The sequence below is a fragment of the Dreissena polymorpha genome, unplaced genomic scaffold (assembly GCF_020536995.1).
Source record: "Dreissena polymorpha isolate Duluth1 unplaced genomic scaffold, UMN_Dpol_1.0 chrUn107, whole genome shotgun sequence".
Taxonomy (NCBI): domain Eukaryota; kingdom Metazoa; phylum Mollusca; class Bivalvia; order Myida; family Dreissenidae; genus Dreissena; species Dreissena polymorpha.
In genome coordinates, this window is record NW_026273421.1 from 29,940 (window position 1) to 48,705 (window position 18,766).

Sequence of the window (18,766 nt, forward strand, 5' to 3'; positions counted from 1 at the left end):
TTATAAATACTGTGGAATACATATAAATGCAGTGTTGTTACTTTACCACAGATCAGATTGAGTCAAGGCAAAACACCAAGTTTTTCTAGCCACATTATACCCCTCGACTTATGGCCAAGGTAGACTTATTGCCGCGAATGAACGGGCTGTGATTTTACCACAGATCAGATTGAACAAGGGTCATTCTTGAGATTCATATTAATTTAAAAAAAATTGGGAATTAGGGGTTAAGGCTAATAATAGGGCATATTTCAGAATCAGCCAAAAAAAAATCAAAGTTTTAAACTTCTTTACATATTGCACTGTTTGCTTAAACCACATGTTACTTTAGTAGCCTTTTGGTACCCAGTGATGTAATGAGCTGTTATTTTCCAATCTTCCAATGAAAATTTTCTTTAAAAATGTGTTTAGTATTTCTTTAATTAGCGTCGGTGATGTGGTGAAGTCATTGAAGAGTATTGAAAGAACAAACTACTCTCAAGGAATTTTGGTAATTGGCAAATCAGTGAATACAGAATTTAAATGTTAACTAATAAAATGGACAAACTGTGGAAATAAATATGAAAGCAATACCAATTTTCAGATAGATAAGATAACTAACCTGGCAGGTTAAGGTTGGAAGTGTCTTTCATCATCCTTGGGGGGGGGGATCAAGAACTAAGCATCCCTTGGTAATTTGTCATTCATTGGATGCTGTAAAAGTGCTAACCATATTGTGAAAGTAAATTGTTTGCTAGCAACGTTAACAGGGAATGAGAAACAAAATGGAAAAACTAAAAAAATTCACTCCTATGAATATTGTTCAAGTTGCATCCGTAGTATGTGAATGTGAAGTAAATACGTTTTAAGAAATAGATTTTGTTGTAAAGTTCAACAGAGTGTGAATTTCTATTTCTATTTTAGAAGTTTTGTTTCCTGGTTACGCATATCTCGTCTAAAATCAGTCTTATACTATATTATTTTCCTCCTCTCAGTCTCACCTTCGACCACTTTCCTGATATGTGATGTAATGTGATCTGTGAAGGTGAATGCAGAAAGTATTTTATGAGACTTTATTATGGTGACCTTCACCTGGCTTGCAATCGAAGCAAACCTTTTTCTGTCTGATGCTAGTCTGTCTTACAGCTTGATCAATATCTGGTAAGCACATTCATCTGAGATTCTTTTGCAAATGTTTCTATATTTAGTAGATCATGATTTTCTTTAAGAATGCATTATCAATTTCCAATAAGTTTAAGAGCGCTGGCAAGCTATTATAGCTTCATGTTGTTGGAATGCGTGGGACAGACATACAGCTGGTGTCCAGGAATTTACATGGTCGTTTGGGGTCTTGTACATTTCTGGCATATGACTAACTGCTCAGATCCATAAAATGTTCGTGATTTATTCTTAATTAGGATATGTTCTTAAATGCTTGTGTTCCAGTGAACTTGCTCTTTAAGGGAAAGAGATGCCAAGTTGTATACGTTGGTGGTAGTATGTGATTGGTTTTACAGATCTTCTCGAAGAATACAATTAATATCCATTTCCTGTGTTCCTGTGGATATGCTCATTTCCTTTTAAATATGCTGGTGAACTAGTCTGCTATGGAAGATTTCCAGTGTACAGGCAGTGAATCTAACATAAACAAAAGTGTTGTATAAAGTTTATTCTGGTGTTAGCTGTGCTTGGTTTTACCCCTGCAAGTCTGACCACGCCTCTCTGATGAATAAATGCCCATTTCTGGAAGATCATCCGGACCTATTTCTGGCAGCAGTGGGAGTTCTGATGTTTGCATACACACTGTACTATGGGCTCTACTGTCTAGTGCTTTACCTGCTGGATACTAGAAGGGGCTGTAAGTGGGCAGGTCATGTGTTTCATTTGAGATTTGTGAGGTTGTACCATGCCTTAGGCTGAATGCATTATATATAAGGATACTGAGTGTGCCCCAGCACTCATACTTTATTAACTTACAGGGCTCACCCTGGCAGAACATTATCTACGCAAAGTTTGAACATGGACCATGCTGGGTCAAAAACGAGGTCACGGGGTCACTTAGTACGTTTTAAACATTGAGCATGGTGTCCGCTGTTTTTTGTGAAGACAACATGCACAATATCCTGTGTCAATGCGGCATGTGGGGGTATTCGTCACGTCTGTGACACAGCTCTAGTTTTTATTTGTTTTTGGATAAAATGTCACATTCACAAACAACAAGTTAGCAAACTGGATTCATATGACAAGTATGCAATAAAATCTTAATAGCAATTTTTTTATGCAAATTTGTACGGAAAATTTTGAAAACAAAAGTTTTTTATAAGACTCCATCAGTTTTTGGATTGAATCTTACATGCGCAAAGAAGTAAGAAACCTGGACTCAAAGCTCAGTGAGGTGAAGAAAATATTATGCTTGATCAGCAGTTCTATTTAGACATAATTTCACACTCGCAGTGAGAAGGGCGTTATCTGATCTACCTTTTTTCTAAGCCACTCAAGCATGCAGACTAATACATTCCATTTAATATCATTTATCAACTGTGTTGGTAAAATTCTCTGGAGAACTGTTGACTTCATCTAGGTGTGTCATAATTGGATAATAAGAAAATACACAAGTTGAAGTGCAAGGTTGTTTAGGTAGGTTTAAAAGAATTTTACGTTTAAGTTCTCTGAAATGAACAGTATTAATTTGGTTCCCCAATTCATAAGTATAATGTTTGTTTAGCTAAAAAACACCAACAGCAGTTTCTACCAGTGTTGAAAATCTGTACGAAGGGAGGTAATTCTAAATGTTTGTCAAGGGAGATAATATTTTATGAGTACAACTCAGCTATGCTATTGATCTCAGTCTAGACTGGTGCACCTGATGAGTCACCCACTGTTGCCTCCAGATAACTGAAGTGCATATCCTGCTGTTTGTCTAAAATATTCTTCAGGTATATATTGGCTTTCGTCCGCCCAGTTTCATCGCTGTAATTGGGTCATATTCTCCATGGCAAAAAGTTTTTGTTTTGTTTCAAACTTTACTTCCAGAGTTTGAAGTTCTAATGTCCATTCAACTGATATGTTTATGTGCAGTATTTTCTGTTTTATGCAACTTTTATCAGTATTTATTTTAAAATTTTAGTCAAGCCAGGGTTTTTTTTGGCCCGATTTTATAGCCGAAATTCGGCTATGTTCCCAATCCAAAAAAGTATACTTTTTTCCCAAAATGTGGCAAAAAAATCCCAATTTCCAAAAAAAAAAAAAAACCATTTTTTTTTTTTTTTAGAAAGAAGTGTCTTATGCGTATTTTATCTCAATTTTAATTCAATTACATCTCACAAAGTATTTTATGATTTTGTTCTTTTAATTTTAATGATTATAAAGTGTTATATCAAATTTAGTATTTCCCTAATTAGTGGACTTTTCGTGTGGAAAAAAAAGGCTAATGAATTAATTTTCCCAATTTCATGAAAATGCCGATAAAATTCCCAATTCCAAAGCCATGGGATATCTTCCCAAAATGTGGGAAAAAAACCCTGCAAGCAATAAGGTATTTTCGCTATTTTCTCCCTTCAGTTCTGATACAAGGTACTTGTTGCGGGGTACCAATCTATCTCCAATAATTGCATTACTCACATTCCTGGGCCAGCAGCCAACAGCATCTGGGAGGATTTGTCAGTCAATATAGAAACTGGGAACTGTGTGCTAGGATAGCTTCTGTATAGGGTTATATCAAATCTGGAAAAAAGGTATTTCAAGGCTTGTATTTGTTGAAACTTTTATTGTAAGTATCCTAGTTTTCTGTATAAAAGCACAGTCTAATGAGGGTGGTGTCTATATGTAGTTTGTTATTAGTTCTTTATGGAGATTTAATGTTCAATTTACCTCCTGATGCCAGCAGCTTTGGAAGCTGGTAGCCATCTTGAATAGTATTATCACTGCCAGGACATAGAAGTGAGATTGAAACGGTGTGGATCTCTGGTTAGCTCTTAAAGCAACTGAATGAATTTTAGGTGCTAAATATATTTGCATAAATGCGTAATTAATTCTGGTCTCAGTACAGGATACAATATTACAACAATAAACTCTCCTGCATATAAATTACCGGTATAAGTGGTTTTAAGACGAAATAATTACTATCAGCCTAAGTAATCAACATTGTCTCCTACTGGTTAAAATGAGAATTGACAAGTATACACCAGATTATGTGACCAACTTTACAATAATGGTATGCATTATTATGCTTGTTATATGTTAAATGTGGAATTATACAGATTTTGTTCGGTTTATTTACAGGTTAGATACATCTTGCTACTGTCTGTGCATAATTAGGATACCTAATTACACTTTGCCTTAATTAGATGATAAATGTCTTTACTACAAAAACGTCTGTAGGGGCAGATATATTAACTACAATTTTGTGATGTTCATTTGGTTCCATTCAATTAAACATGCTTTGAATTTGTCATTTACAGCAATTGTATTCATAAGTTATTGATTGTACAACCAGCTTGGTACATTTGACTCATCTTAATTTCAGACTTAGACTCAAGAATAGGATCCAAAGGCTTACCGTTTTGCTACAAACCTTGCCTTTTTATTTGTAACTTAGAGAAATCTTAAGTGAACCCATTGACATTTGAGTAGTACATGTATTTGTTTACATTGTAAGTTTCAGACATGAGTAGGTCTCTGGGAAAACCGGGCTTAATACATGTGCATAAAGTATATTTCCAGATAAGCATGTGCAGTCTGCACAGGCTTAGGCAATAGAAATAAATTCCTAGATTCTCATCCCCGCCCGCCCATCAAAAATCCTCCTGCCCGAACGTTTTTTATTTTGAAAAAAAAAATCCGTAAAAAAATCGAGCCGCAAAATACTGAGGACGAAACGGCTGAATGAGTATGAAAATTGCGAAGTGCAAATCGGCAACTCAATGTCTCCGAGACGATTATTGATTTTTAACTGCGCACGAGCGTCGTCTGAAATTTAAGTGATCGAGCGAATACAACAACAAAATGTTTTTTATTTTGACGTGTAGAAACGGCGTTACAACCGTAAAAGATTGGTACGGGGTGTCAAAATGTGCAGAAACTTTAACTCTCGCGGACCTGTAGTTTGAGTTCATCTGTGGTTCGTATGATCAAGCCCCATTGTTGAAAGTTGACCACCCGAAAATCGTCTGTGCCTTAGTCGGTCGAAATAAATTAGAATTGACACAGGTGTCACCCGATGTTACAGTTAGTCAAGCTGTCGGCTTTCTATGAAATTTTATTTACTTTAGTATTGGAGACACCCTTGAAACTTCCCATAAATCTCCATGCATACCAAGTTTTAATCAATAATATCTAGTCATACTGAAAAAATAATGTAAAGGGTTCTGTTTTAGATTTGTATTTTCTTTAATACTTTGTGTAGTCAATGTTTTATTGAATGTCAGAATATGTTTAACATGATATTAAAAGGGTGAAATAAAACACAATAGTCAAATTTTGATAATGTATTTCTTTTATTCTATATAATTTTACATACATACATATAGGCATTATGCATATAAACTAACAAATTTGTGAACATTTCATTACTTAATATATAGGTCCAACATATAAAATAAAAAGTAAAAATAAAACCCACCCACCCGCCCGCCCCAATTTTCCCCAAAATTTGGATGAGAATCTAGTTATTTATTTTCTATGTCCTAATGATCAGGGTCGACACTAAATGTATAGGCTGGATTTCTGTTTAGAAGAGACTTCCTTCAAACAAATTATTGCATCAAAGCTGAAAATGGCGCCCTGATTAGCTTTCTGGGATGGCACCTGCTAATCTTGGATGACACTTAACCCATTTATGCCTAGCGTCCTGAAAAAAGGACGTTGCAAACAGCGTAGACCCAGATGAGACGCCGCATAATGCGGCGTCTCATCTGGGTCTTCGCTGTTTGCTTAAAGGAATTTCTGTAAGAAATATTCTAAATATAGAAACAAATATACTAGACATCCCTAATTTTAGAAATAAATTGATCCAATTTAGAAGGATGGGAGAGTCCACTAGGCATAAAAGGATTAACTCACATGCATGAAGCCTGGTGTCCCCAGAGACTGGCTCATACATGTACGTGTGTGAAAATAGATCCAGGACAATGTTTACAGTCTCAGTGCTTTATCCCTTTGCATGCTGGGAAATTTGTCGTCTGCTAAAATGTCGTCTGCTCAATTTCTAAAATTAGCATTTTCTTTGATTATTTTCAAAGAATACTATCCGAAAAGCAAACATTTTGGATCCTGATCATCTGGATCCAAACTGTTTGCAAAGACCTTCAAAAATCGGTTCCCGCACTGAAAGAGTTATACAAGGTTGGCAAGTAACATTTTGTTGCTAATATAAGTTAGGCACTATAAGTTATTGCTGGTGTTTTGAGGGCCAAACTTGTTATATTGTTGAGCACCAGTTACATTATTTCAAAATGAAACATGTGAACTTTTTACAGCAATCACAAACTAGGGAAAAACACATTTCAATGTTTTTGTTGTGATCATAATTTGAGAAAATAACTTTTCAGTGATGTATTAGGATGGTATAACCTCTGACTGTGTTCATGACTTCTGCTTTATCTGATGTACATGTAACTGATTACTCATCTCATGGCTAATTGTTTCCATGTGAAGTGGGTATGCTGTGGAATATCCATCTATCTGGTAATAATCTTTTCTGTGTGTAAGATAACCTTTCACCAGATGGGAATATTATGACATCTTTATGCCCTGGGGAAATAAACATAATGAAAGTAGACTATGTACATGTGTAACTGCATTGATCTGATAGATTGATCCTTATTGAATGAAGTGTGTTTGTATACTAAATATTTTCTATAGGTAAAGCTATAGTTGAGAAACATATTTGGAAAATAAAATAAAGATATAATTAACTGTTTTGACTGGATAAAAAGGTTTGTTAGTTAGCATTCTTTATTTTTATTAATTGAGGATAATAATGTGGTTTTATTTATTTGCATTGAGATGACAGTTTTTGTCAAATTTGTGGATTGGTTAAATCAGCCTTATGGATTTGATAATAAATAATAAATTAATGGAGTTTTGCAAAAAACTTGTTATTACATTTTCTATGTGATTTGGTCGATTTTACACACCTAATGCTCACTTAACATACACTAAAACAATCTATACGTCAATTATCGACAGTTTCCAATTTGTATCCTTTAAATATTGCGATACGGTGGTCTCAAAAGCCTACTGAAAGATCCAATTAGCGGAATAATCCGTAGGTTCAAAACACCAGTGTTTCTACAGACAGTCCAATTAGTGGTACCTATCTTGTCTTGTGCAATGGTAATAAGAACAGGGGTGTTTTTTTATGGCAATTTGACATTACACCAATTTAGAGCATAATTAGAAAGGGGCAACAAAGCGCAAATTTATTCTGTCAGTTTAAATGACTAGCACAGTTAAGCAAAATGAAAATTTTCTGAAAAACTATCATAGATTCAAGAAAGAATGTATGTATTATATAAGCAAAAGCAAAAAACATTTTTGACTAAGAAAAATGTTTATCTGCTTGTTTATGGATAATCACCAATCACAATTTGAAAAATTAAACGTTGTTTGTAGTTCCAGTGAGTCATCGAAATTGTATTGGTCTTTTTCTCAACGAATGCAAGTCTAATCACTAACACTTCAATGTTGTGTGTGTGTTTCAGTGAGTGTTCACCATGACCGAGGTTCAGCCTCGAGAGATCAAGATCCTCGAGACTGCTGAGGACATTCAGCAGCGCAGAGAGGAGGTGCTTGGTAGATACTCGGCCTTCAAACAGGCCATCGCTGACAGACGCAACAAACTTGAAGACTCCAGACGGTGAGCAGGGCTTTCAAAATTCTCTTAACAGAACAGATATGTACCTTGCTTTTGTAAAGTTCTCATAATTTTTGAGTATTTAATGTGTTTTGTTTTTATGAGGAAAAATTGTAGCCAAGTAGGATTTTCTTTACTTGACTCAAAAAATTAGTAAATTTGTAGCCGTTGCTAATTTGTCAAATGGCCGTGTAAGCCTGAGGCAGCACTTTTTAGATACTTTGTTTTTTGCTTATTTACAAGGTGCATTGTGCCAGCTGAGGCAAATGATATAAGTTTAGTATTTTGAGGTTTTGCATTAAAAAAAAAAATTATTAAATGAATCTTGATTCAGGGATGATTATTTAGAGGAGTTTACTGCTATGTGGAAAGTGATTATGTGCTCTTGTTTCTTTTCTGTGTTACCATTTACCAGTAGTTTGGCTGTGTGTTCTACGAGTATGTATTTGTCTTACTACTCTTGTGTGTGATGAACCAGTATTCATCTGTTAGGGAGTGTCCCATATGCTCTATTCTATCTTTTTGTTTAAGTTACACATATGCTCTGTGTATATTTAAGTTACACGTATGCTCTGTGTTTGAGTTAATCATATTTCTGCTCTGTGTTTCAGGTACCAGTATTTCAAGCGCGATGCAGATGAGCTGGAGAGCTGGATTCTGGAGAAACTGCAGACAGCCTCAGATGAGAGCTACAAAGACCCAACTAACCTGCAGGTCAGTTAAGAGTTGCCTTCTTTGGGCACAGAGTTAACATTCTTGGGGAAATCCAGATTGTGCCATAGTTATAAGCTATTGAAAGGCAACTTCTAAATTAATGTGTGCGAACACGTAATTATTAGTTCATTCATCAATAATGTGACTCAGCATACAGATAAGTTGTCTGTGAATTTGTTCAAGCTATTGAAAAGCAGATTTATACATAATCACATTTCAATAAATAGTGCAATAGTTTATCCATATAAACCAGGTTAAAACTTAATTTAAAAACAGAGAACAGAAACTGCTGGTATTAAAAGAGTACTGAGTGAATGCAGTGAAAAATACAAACGTTATCATCATCACTTGTTCTGCGTTCTTGGAAAACTGGACTTAATTGATATTTAATAAAGTGTCATCCCATATAAGCCTTGCACAGGCTAATCAGTGACGTAACTTTCTGCTTGTATGGATATTTTTGTTTCATGGAGATGTCTTTTAATTGGCAATCCAGTGTTGGCGGAAAGTGTTGTCCCTAATTAGCCTGTGCAGACTTCACAGGCTCATCTGGGAGGACAATACCCAAATGCATTAAGCCCTGTTTTCCCAGAACAAGGCTCATTTGGTAGGCCTTGTTTGTTGCCAGTCTTACAAGCCGAGTCTCTAACAATTCACAGGCAAAGATCCAGAAGCACCAGGCTTTCGAGGCAGAGGTGGCCGCCCACGCTAACGCAATCGTTACCCTTGACAACATTGGAACGGAGATGATAGACCAGGGACACTTTGCTTCTGAAACCATCAAGGTAGCATGGTCTTCTATCACTTGACAATTTTGTGTGTGACTTGTTTGGACAAGTGTTTTACAGTTTGTGTTGAGAACATAAGGGTCATTGATACCACTGCTAGAAAAAAACAGCAAAATAGTTTAGAAGGCAGTTGTGGCTTCCTTGTAGCAGTGCCATTTACGTGTAGAAAAAGGAAAACATAAATAAATGTTTATATTGCAAATTACCCAATGATATTAAAATATATTTTAAAAAACATGTTGAATAAAATAATTGTCATAAGAAAAAGCTTGTAAACACTGCTAAGGTCACATAAGCCAAATCTTCTTGAAACTTACCCAAAATATGTCATTGTCATCTTTGTTTAGCAACCTAGGGCTTTATTGCCGGCCTCTTAGTTTACCAATATTTGAGCTCTTCTCAAGGAAAAACAGAATTAGGTCATGTGTGTTAAGTATCGTCCCAGATTAGCCTGTGCAGTCTGCACATACTATTCAGGGATGACAATTTCCGCACTATTGAATTTTTCTTTTAAAGGAAGTCTTTTTTAAATGAAAATCCAGGCTAGATGGAAAGTATTGTCCCTGATTAGCCTGTGCGGGCTGCAAAGGCTAATCTGGGACGACACTGTACGCACATGCAATGAGCCCAGTTTTCATGTATGCTATATGTTTACCTAGGAGAGACTTGATGAGCTGCACAGACTCTGGGAGCTGCTGCTCTCCAAATAGCCCAGTTTTCATGTATGCTATATGTTTACCTGAAGAGACTTGATGAGCTGCACAGACTCTGGGAGCTGCTGCTCTCCAATTAGCCCAGTTTTCATGTATGTTGTATGTTTACCTAGGAGAGACTTGATGAGCTGCACAGACTCTGGGAGCTGCTGCTCTCCAATTAGCCCAGTTTTCATGTATGTTGTATGTTTACCCCGGAGAGACTTGATGAGCTGCACAGACTCTCGGAGCTGCTGCTCTCCAATTAGCCCAGTTTTCATGTATGTTGTATGTTTACCTAGGAGAGACTTGATGAGCTGCACAGACCCTGGGAGCTGCTGCTCTCCAATTAGCCCAGTTTTCATGTATGTTGTATGTTTACCCAGGAGAGACTTGATGAGCTGCACAGACTCTGGGAGCTGCTGCTCTCCAATTAGCCCAGTTTTCATGTATGTTGTATGTTTACCCAGGAGAGACTTGATGAGCTGCACAGACTCTGGGAGCTGCTGCTCTCCAATTAGCCCAGTTTTCATGTATGTTGTATGTTTACCTAGGAGAGACTTGATGAGCTGCACAGACTCTGGGAGCTGCTGCTCTCCAATTAGCCCAGTTTTCATGTATGTTGTATGTTTACCCCGGAGAGACTTGATGAGCTGCACAGACTCTGGGAGCTGCTGCTCTCCAATTAGCCCAGTTTTCTTGTATGTTGTATGTTTACCCCGGAGAGACTTGATGAGCTGCACAGACTCTGGGAGCTGCTGCTCTCCAATTAGCCCAGTTTTCATGTATGTTGTATGTTTACCTAGGAGAGACTTGATGAGCTGCACAGACCCTGGGAGCTGCTGCTCTCCAATTAGCCCAGTTTTCATGTATGTTGTATGTTTACCCCGGAGAGACTTGATGAGCTGCACAGACCCTGGGAGCTGCTGCTATCCAATTAGCCCAGTTTTCTTGTATGTTGTATGTTTACCCAGGAGAGACTTGATGAGCTGCACAGACTGTGGGAGCTGCTGCTCCCCAATTAGCCCAGTTTTCATGTATGTTGTATGTTTACCCAGGAGAGACTTGACGAGCTGCACAGACTGTGGGAGCTGCTGCTCTCCAATTAGCCCAGTTTTCATGTATGTTGTATGTTTACCCAGGAGAGACTTGATGAGCTGCACAGACTCTGGGAGCTGCTGCTCCCCAATTAGCCCAGTTTTCATGTATGCTATATGTTTACCCAGGAGAGACTTGACGAGCTGCACAGACTCTGGGAGCTGCTGCTCTCCAATTAGCCCAGTTTTCATGTATGTTGTATGTTTACCCCGGAGAGACTTGATGAGCTGCACAGACCCTGGGAGCTGCTGCTCTCCAATTAGCCCAGTTTTCATGTATGTTGTATGTTTACCTAGGAGAGACTTGACGAGCTGCACAGACTCTGGGAGCTGCTGCTCTCCAATTAGCCCAGTTTTCATGTATGTTGTATGTTTACCTAGGAGAGACTTGATGAGCTGCACAGACTCTCGGAGCTGCTGCTCTCCAATTAGCCCAGTTTTCATGTATGTTGTATGTTTACCTAGGAGAGACTTGATGAGCTGCACAGACTCTGGGAGCTGCTGCTCTCCAATTAGCCCAGTTTTCATGTATGTTGTATGTTTACCTAGGAGAGACTTGATGAGCTGCACAGACTCTGGGAGCTGCTGCTCTCCAATTAGCCCAGTTTTCATGTATGCTATATGTTTACCTAGGAGAGACTTGACGAGCTGCACAGACTCTGGGAGCTGCTGCTCTCCAAGCTCAAGGACAAGGGACTCAAGCTGCAGCAGGCTCTCAAGCTGGTACAGTTCATGAGGGAGTGCAACGAGGTCATGTTCTGGATACACGACAAGGTATGAATAGTTTTGTGGAGAAAAAAACTTGCATAAGATTAAATTATGGAAGAATTTACAAAGAATTCAACTGTTCTGTAAAATGGAAGTGCTCATGGCTACTTTTCACTATGTTTCAGGAAGCATGTGTGACCTATAGTCTCATGGCTACATTGCACTATGTTAAAGGATGCATTTGTGATCAATAGTCTCATGGCTACACTGCACTATGTGTCAGGCATCATTTGTAACCTATAGTCTCATGGCAACACTGCACTATGTTTCAGGAAGCGTTTGTGACCTCAGAGGAGTTTGGTCAGGACCTGGAACATGTGGAAGTGCTGCAGAAGAAGTTTGATGAGTTCCAAAAAGATCTGCAGAACCATGAAGACAAGGTAGGGACTCTACATGATCTTCACTTTGGAAAAATGGGGCTTAATGCATGTGTGTGAAGTGTTGTCCCTGATTAGCCTGTGCAGTCTACACAGGCTTATCAGGGACAACATTTTCCACCTGATCTGGATGTTTGCTAAGAAGAGCCATCCTTTTAACAAAAAAATACCATAAAGGCATAAAGTTTCATCCCTGATTGGCTTGTGCAGACTGCACAGGCTAACTTGGGACGACACTTTACGTACATGCATTAAACGCAGGTTTTGCAGGACACTGCTCATATGTTATTTTATGGTAAAGAATGTGGAAATTGAAAATCTTTTTTGATTGGATAATTGAGATGATAATCACAAAATTGACCGGTAGATTTATCTGAGATTTTGTTTTTCGGGTTGTTATAAAATGTATTCCTTTCCAAAATGTAAACACATCACTTAAGTGAATTAAAAAGCTATTAGTTTAATGTGTGTTTATTGTTAAAGTTTATTCTAAATCAACAAAAGCAGCAGACTGTAAGAGTTTTATGTGTAAACATTCAGAGAAATAAGTACTTATGAAAGTACCTAAAACAGTTTGTGTCTTCTAGGCTTTATTAGGCTACAATCCTCCATGTTCCAGTAGGCTACACACCACCATGACCCAATAGGCTTCATACCACCATGTTTTAATATGCTTAATACAACCATGTCTCAGTAGTAGTCTACACACCACCATGTTTCATTGGACTTCTTACCATCATATTTCTGCAGTCTACAAACCACCAAGTTTCAATTGGCTTAATACCACTATGTTTTAGTTGTAGACTACACACAAGCCCATTTCAGTAGACTACAAACCACCATGACTCAGTGGGCTTAATTCCACCATGTTTTACTAGAAGGCTACACACAAACCATTTTTCACTAGTAGGCTACACACAACCATGTTTCAGGTGACGGAGGTGAACACGCTGTCCCAGCAGCTGCTGGAGGACGGCCACCCAGACGAGGACACGATCAACCAGAAACGTGACGAGGTCAACGAGGCCTGGGCCCGCCTCAAACAGCTCTCACTGCTCAGACAGGAGAGGCTCTTCGGGGCTCACGAGATACAGAGGTTCAACAGGTGAGACACTTTGCAGAGTTTATGATAGTTATAATAATAAGAGATGCGCTTTGGAAAACAGGGCTTAATGCATGGGTGTAGTGTCATCCCGGTATGCACAGGCTATTCAGGGACGACACTTTTTACCTGAAGTGGATTTTTGTTTGGAAGAAAAACAAAAAACTTTTTAAAAAAATGCTTTAAAAGCGTATAGTTTAGTATTTGATTAGCTTTTGAGGACTTCACAGGCCAATCTGGGACAACACTTGATGCTTATGCCTTAAGCCCAGTTTTTGCAGCATGCTGCTCATTTATCGATCCATATAGAGATTTGACATCTGAATTAAATGGTCAAATGCTGTATACGTCAAGCAGCAAATATATTTGAAAACGAAAATCATTTTTCCACTGTTAAGCTGTCATAATAAGTTATTCCAATGTTGGACCGGTTAACTTGCAAATCAATCCGCATTGTTTGATGCGTTCCTCAGACCTTTTAGCATTTATTGTGTGTCTATTGTGTACATAATGAACCTGATTGCGGTAACTGTTGTTGACATAATAAATGTGGCCCACTCTTACAAAACAATTACTAGTAATTAATACTTATTACTTGTCAGTCAGCTAACCCAGGGGATGTAAGTAGGTTAATGCAGTTAATGCCGACTGCCGTGATATACACTGAAATATGACCTAGTGTTGAAAACGGTGAATTTTTAAAATAAAAAGACAAACAATTGAGCCTCGCTCTGGGAAAATTGAGCTTTATGCATAACTGGGCATAATGCATGTGCGTAAAGTGTCATCCCAGATTAGCCTGTACAGTCCGCACAGGCTAATCAGGGACGACACTTTCCGCCTAAACTTGATTTTCGGCAAGGAGGGACTTCCTTGAAACTAAAAATACCATAAAAGCGGAAAGTGTCGTCCCTGATTAGCCTGAGCATAGGCTCATCTGGGACGGCACTTTACGCACATGAATTAAGCCCAATTTTCTCAGAACAAGACACAGTGTCATCCCAGATTATCCTTTGCAGTTCGAAGAGGCTTAACAGGGATTACACTTTCCACTTAAACTAGTTTTTCCTTAAGAAGATACTTCCTATAAACAATCAATTCCAAGCAACTGGAATGTGTGGTTGCAGATTAGCCTGTGGTGACTGCATAGGCTCATCTGGGACAAAGCTTCATGTACATGCAGTAAACATTGTTTTTCTAAAATAATGGTGTAATCCATCCATTCATGTCCCTTGTGTTACAGAGATGCTGATGAGACAATTGCCTGGATCATGGAGAAGGACGCCATCTTGTCTACAGATGACTACGGGAGAGACCTCGCCAGTGTGCAGGCATTGAGGCGTAAACATGAGGGAGTTGAGAGGGACCTGGCGGCTCTCAATGAGAAGGTAACCATGGCAATTGAGGCCTTGTTACTTTGTAACCCTTTAGTTAAATGCTATTTTGTCTGTAATAAATGTTTTAAACACCCAGGTCATTTCAAATTGTTTGTTTGGTGAAAAGATTATTTGAATGTATTGTATAACAAACGATAATAAAGGTCATGATGAACTCACATCAGACATTAGAAAATAATCATGATTTAAGTTTGTAAAATTTTTCTGTAATGCCCGAGGCTGGTGTAACCAATCCCCTCTGGTTTCTGTTCCGCAGGTTTCCCAGCTGGGTGCGGAGTCCAAGCGTCTCCAGGACATCCACCCGGACCACGAGGATGCCATCAATGCCAAGCAGACAGAGATAGAGGACAACTGGATGCAACTCAAGGAGAAGGTGAAACATATATGAGAAGTTCAGACTTTTATATGAGCAGTGCTCTGGAATGATTGGGATTGATGCATGTGTCGTAAAAAAAATTATGTACATAATTCGTTCATGTGTGAAATGAGAAACAATGCAGTTTAAATGTCAATAAAATAAACCTGAGTTATACATTATAGCAGTGTTCTCCAGAAAAAAATGAGCAGCTAGTTATATTATTAAAGTAGCCGGCAACTAAGCAATAAAACATTATTTTTTTTAGCTATTTATATTTTGGGGAAAAGTAGCCAGCGTCTAGATTCAATGTAACCGGTGAAAACGTCGGCTGCAAGTTTTTTGGAGGACACTAATTATAGGGACTGGGATTAGGACAAACATTACAGACACTTGTTCTATCGGACGAGCGTCTTGAAATATTGTTTTTGCGTCCCGTCCACCCCCAATCTATGCTGCTGTAAATGCCAAACAGTGGCAAAATATATGTTATGTAGGGTGAAAATGGCTGTATGCAACAGCATAAAACCAGAACAGCCTTGAAAAAACTGTTTATGTTTTATGCTGTTTGCTGCTTATCAGTATATTAGGGTTTGAAATTAAGCCTTTTAAACTTGAATCTAGTAAGATATGTCTTAAAATGAATTAGATATTATAATGAACTACTATTGCGTCAATATTGGTTATATGAGTGTTGAAGGCTTAACAGAATCTCAATGTATGTTCCGTAGGGTGCGGAGAGGAAGGCGCGCCTGGACGACTCGTACAACCTGCACCGGTTCCTGGCAGACTTTCGTGACCTCGTTTCCTGGATACACGACATGAAGGCCATCATCTCTGCAGACGACCTCGCCAAGGACGTGGCGGGGGCTGAGGCCCTGCTGGAGAGGCACCAGGAACACAAGGCAAGACAATATATCTGAGTGTCCTTACAGTATCATATACGTATGGTGTATTGTGAAATCTTAATGTTTGTCTGCATTCAATTTTGTGCTTTAATAAAATGTGTTCGTTTGACAAGTAAATTAGTTGATGTCTGATTTTGGAGAAAAAGGAATTTGTAATGGTCATTTTCTGATGTGATTTTGATAAATTTGTCCTTCATTTTGATATTTAAAAAAAAAACTTACAATACATGTACGACATCTTGTGAAGACATGTCACATGTAACATAGTGTCCCTTACTCAAAGTTCAAGGTTTGAACCTCTGACCATGTATTACAGGGTGAGATAGATGCCCGAGAAGACAGCTACAAGTCAACCATGGAGGCAGGCAAGAGACTGGTGGAGACCAACCACTACGCTGCAGAGGAGGTCAAGGAAAAGGTACGCCTTTGGTGAAGCATAATGTATATATATCTGGGCCGTGCTCTGTGAAAAAGGCGTTTAATGCATTTGCGTTTAAGTGTCGTCCCAGATTAGCCTGTGCAGTCCGACAGTTTCCGACTAAACTAGATTTTTGCTAAGAAGAGACTTTCTGTAAACAGAAAATATCACTAAAGTGGAAAGTGTCATCCCTGATTAGCCAGTGCGGATTGCACAGGCTAATCTGGGATAACACTGTATGCACATGCATTTAACCCCCTTTTCACAGAGCACAGCCCAAATATACATCTATGTTTGATAATATAACAACACTAAATTTGCACATATTTATCATATTGCCTTTGCAACTATAATAACACGATATAAGTTATAAAATAGGTGGACATAATTGTTGTTGTTCTTTGTCAGTATGGTAGAAAACAATTTATTTGATGATATTCAGGATTTTTAAAACAAAATACCATTACTTCGTTGCCTAATATCATCTCTTCAATCGGAGATATTTCAGACACAAGTACTAGCACATGCCTTAGTGGAAGCATTGTGTCCTATTCTATTGATAAGCATAATCACACAGGAAACCACTATAATATCCTCAAATATACACAAAATGAAACTTCAGCTGCACCAGCAGGAGAGAAACCTTTTGTATAGAAGGTTGTCCTTTACTTATTGCCTGCAACAAATTGCCAAACAGTCTGACTTAGCACAAAAACAAAAAATGAAAGGACACAACAAATTACATTTGCAATGACCAAAAGAAAAAAGTAAAGAATACAACACATATGTAATATGATAGGGTGGTGCGGTAGTCGAGTGGTAACACACTGGTCTACCATTCCAGAGGTCCTTGGTTCAATTCCTGGCCGGGGCACTGGAAATTTCAGAAATGCTTAAAGTGTTTCCCACCTAACTAGAGATGTACTGGTATGAAACCCAGGTACTTCTCGCGTGTATCTGAGCTATACACTGAGAACGTAAAAGAACCAAGGGATCTATTCGCAAAGAGCTAGGGTATCGCACCAGATTCCTTGTATCTCAATACTGTCTCTTCTGCTTGCTGTCTCTTCAGCAAAAAACAAAGGACTCCATTGGAAATAAGTGCTAGCACTTTCATGGGTTATCCTTCACTGCAAGGTCAAAAGAAATACACATTATCAGAAAAATGTAAAAAAAAAAAACAACAGCACATGTTACGTACAACGATTTTGCCTGACCCATGGGCCTGTGTGTTTCAGCTGCACACCCTGTCCTCTGAGAAGTCCAGCTTGCATGAGCTGTGGGAGGAGAGGAGGATCCTGTATGAGCAGTGCATGGACCTGCAGCTCTTCCTGAGGGATACAGAGCAGGCCGACGCCTGGATGACCAAACAGGAGGTAATGTGAAGTGGAACAGTTGGGAGTCTTTTATTTGAGCTGAGACGCGTGAAATCTGTGCTTTATGCATGTGTGTATAGTATTTGGGGAAGGCTCTTTCTCCACATGCATTAAGCCCATATTTCCTGGCATGCAACCATTTTTATTTGAATGTCGATAAATAATGTTGAGCCTGTATTGCACTTCACTTCTTACAACCAAAGAAGTAGATTGACATAAGGATTGCAGACATAAGTTAGAATTATTAATTGCAACATATGATGTTACAGATCAAGTTCTTAAAGTGTTCAGAACTCAGCTAGGCTGTGACCCAATTAACAAAGGCAACAAAACAACAACAAAATACTCATGACAGTATAAATGGTGACTCCTTTATTTCCCTGTGCACCAATTAAAAAAAAACACCTACTAATGACTGTATAAATGGTGGTTTCCTTATTTCTCTGTGCACCCAGGTGTTCCTGGCCAATGAGGACCTGGGTTACTCACTCCAATCTGTATGTATGGGTGGATAGATATCAATGAGAAGAACCATACCCAACAATATTTTTAATGAGCTTATTTCTTTGTGCCCCCAGGCGTTCCTGGCCAATGAGGACCTGGGTGACTCACTGGACTCTGTGGAGGCGTTGTTCAAGAAGCACGATGACTTTGAGATGTCCCTGGCAGCCCAGGAGGAGAAGATCAAGGCCCTGGACGAGTTTGCAACAAAACTCATCGAGAACGAGCACTACGCTGCCGATGATGTGGCTGCCAGGCGTGACCAGGTTGGGGATATGTTAATAACATCATAATTTGATCCTTGTTATGAAAAACCTGGTCAAAATGTTTGTGCGAAAAATGTCATCCCTGATTAGCCTGTGCAGTCTTCACAGGCTTATCTGGGTCAACACTTTCTGCTTGAAATACTTTCTTTTTTCGTTTATAGGTAGTATCTTTT

General features: G+C 38.5%; 1 protein-coding gene across 1 annotated transcript in view; it reads left to right on the forward strand.

Annotated features, from left to right (window-relative positions):
• The first annotated feature begins 3,558 nt into the window (after positions 1-3,558).
• LOC127864087 (spectrin alpha chain, non-erythrocytic 1-like) overlaps positions 3,559-18,766 on the forward strand; it is a 54,141-nt gene continuing 38,933 nt past the window's right edge. The window contains 13 exon segments of the mRNA XM_052403784.1: positions 3,559-3,713; positions 7,683-7,837; positions 8,446-8,548; positions 9,208-9,333; positions 11,759-11,899; positions 12,166-12,273; positions 13,203-13,375; positions 14,616-14,760; positions 15,026-15,142; positions 15,856-16,029; positions 16,349-16,450; positions 17,689-17,826; positions 18,405-18,593. Of these exon segments, the coding sequence (XP_052259744.1) occupies positions 7,695-7,837; positions 8,446-8,548; positions 9,208-9,333; positions 11,759-11,899; positions 12,166-12,273; positions 13,203-13,375; positions 14,616-14,760; positions 15,026-15,142; positions 15,856-16,029; positions 16,349-16,450; positions 17,689-17,826; positions 18,405-18,593 (1,659 nt within the window). The 5' untranslated portion in view covers positions 3,559-3,713; positions 7,683-7,694.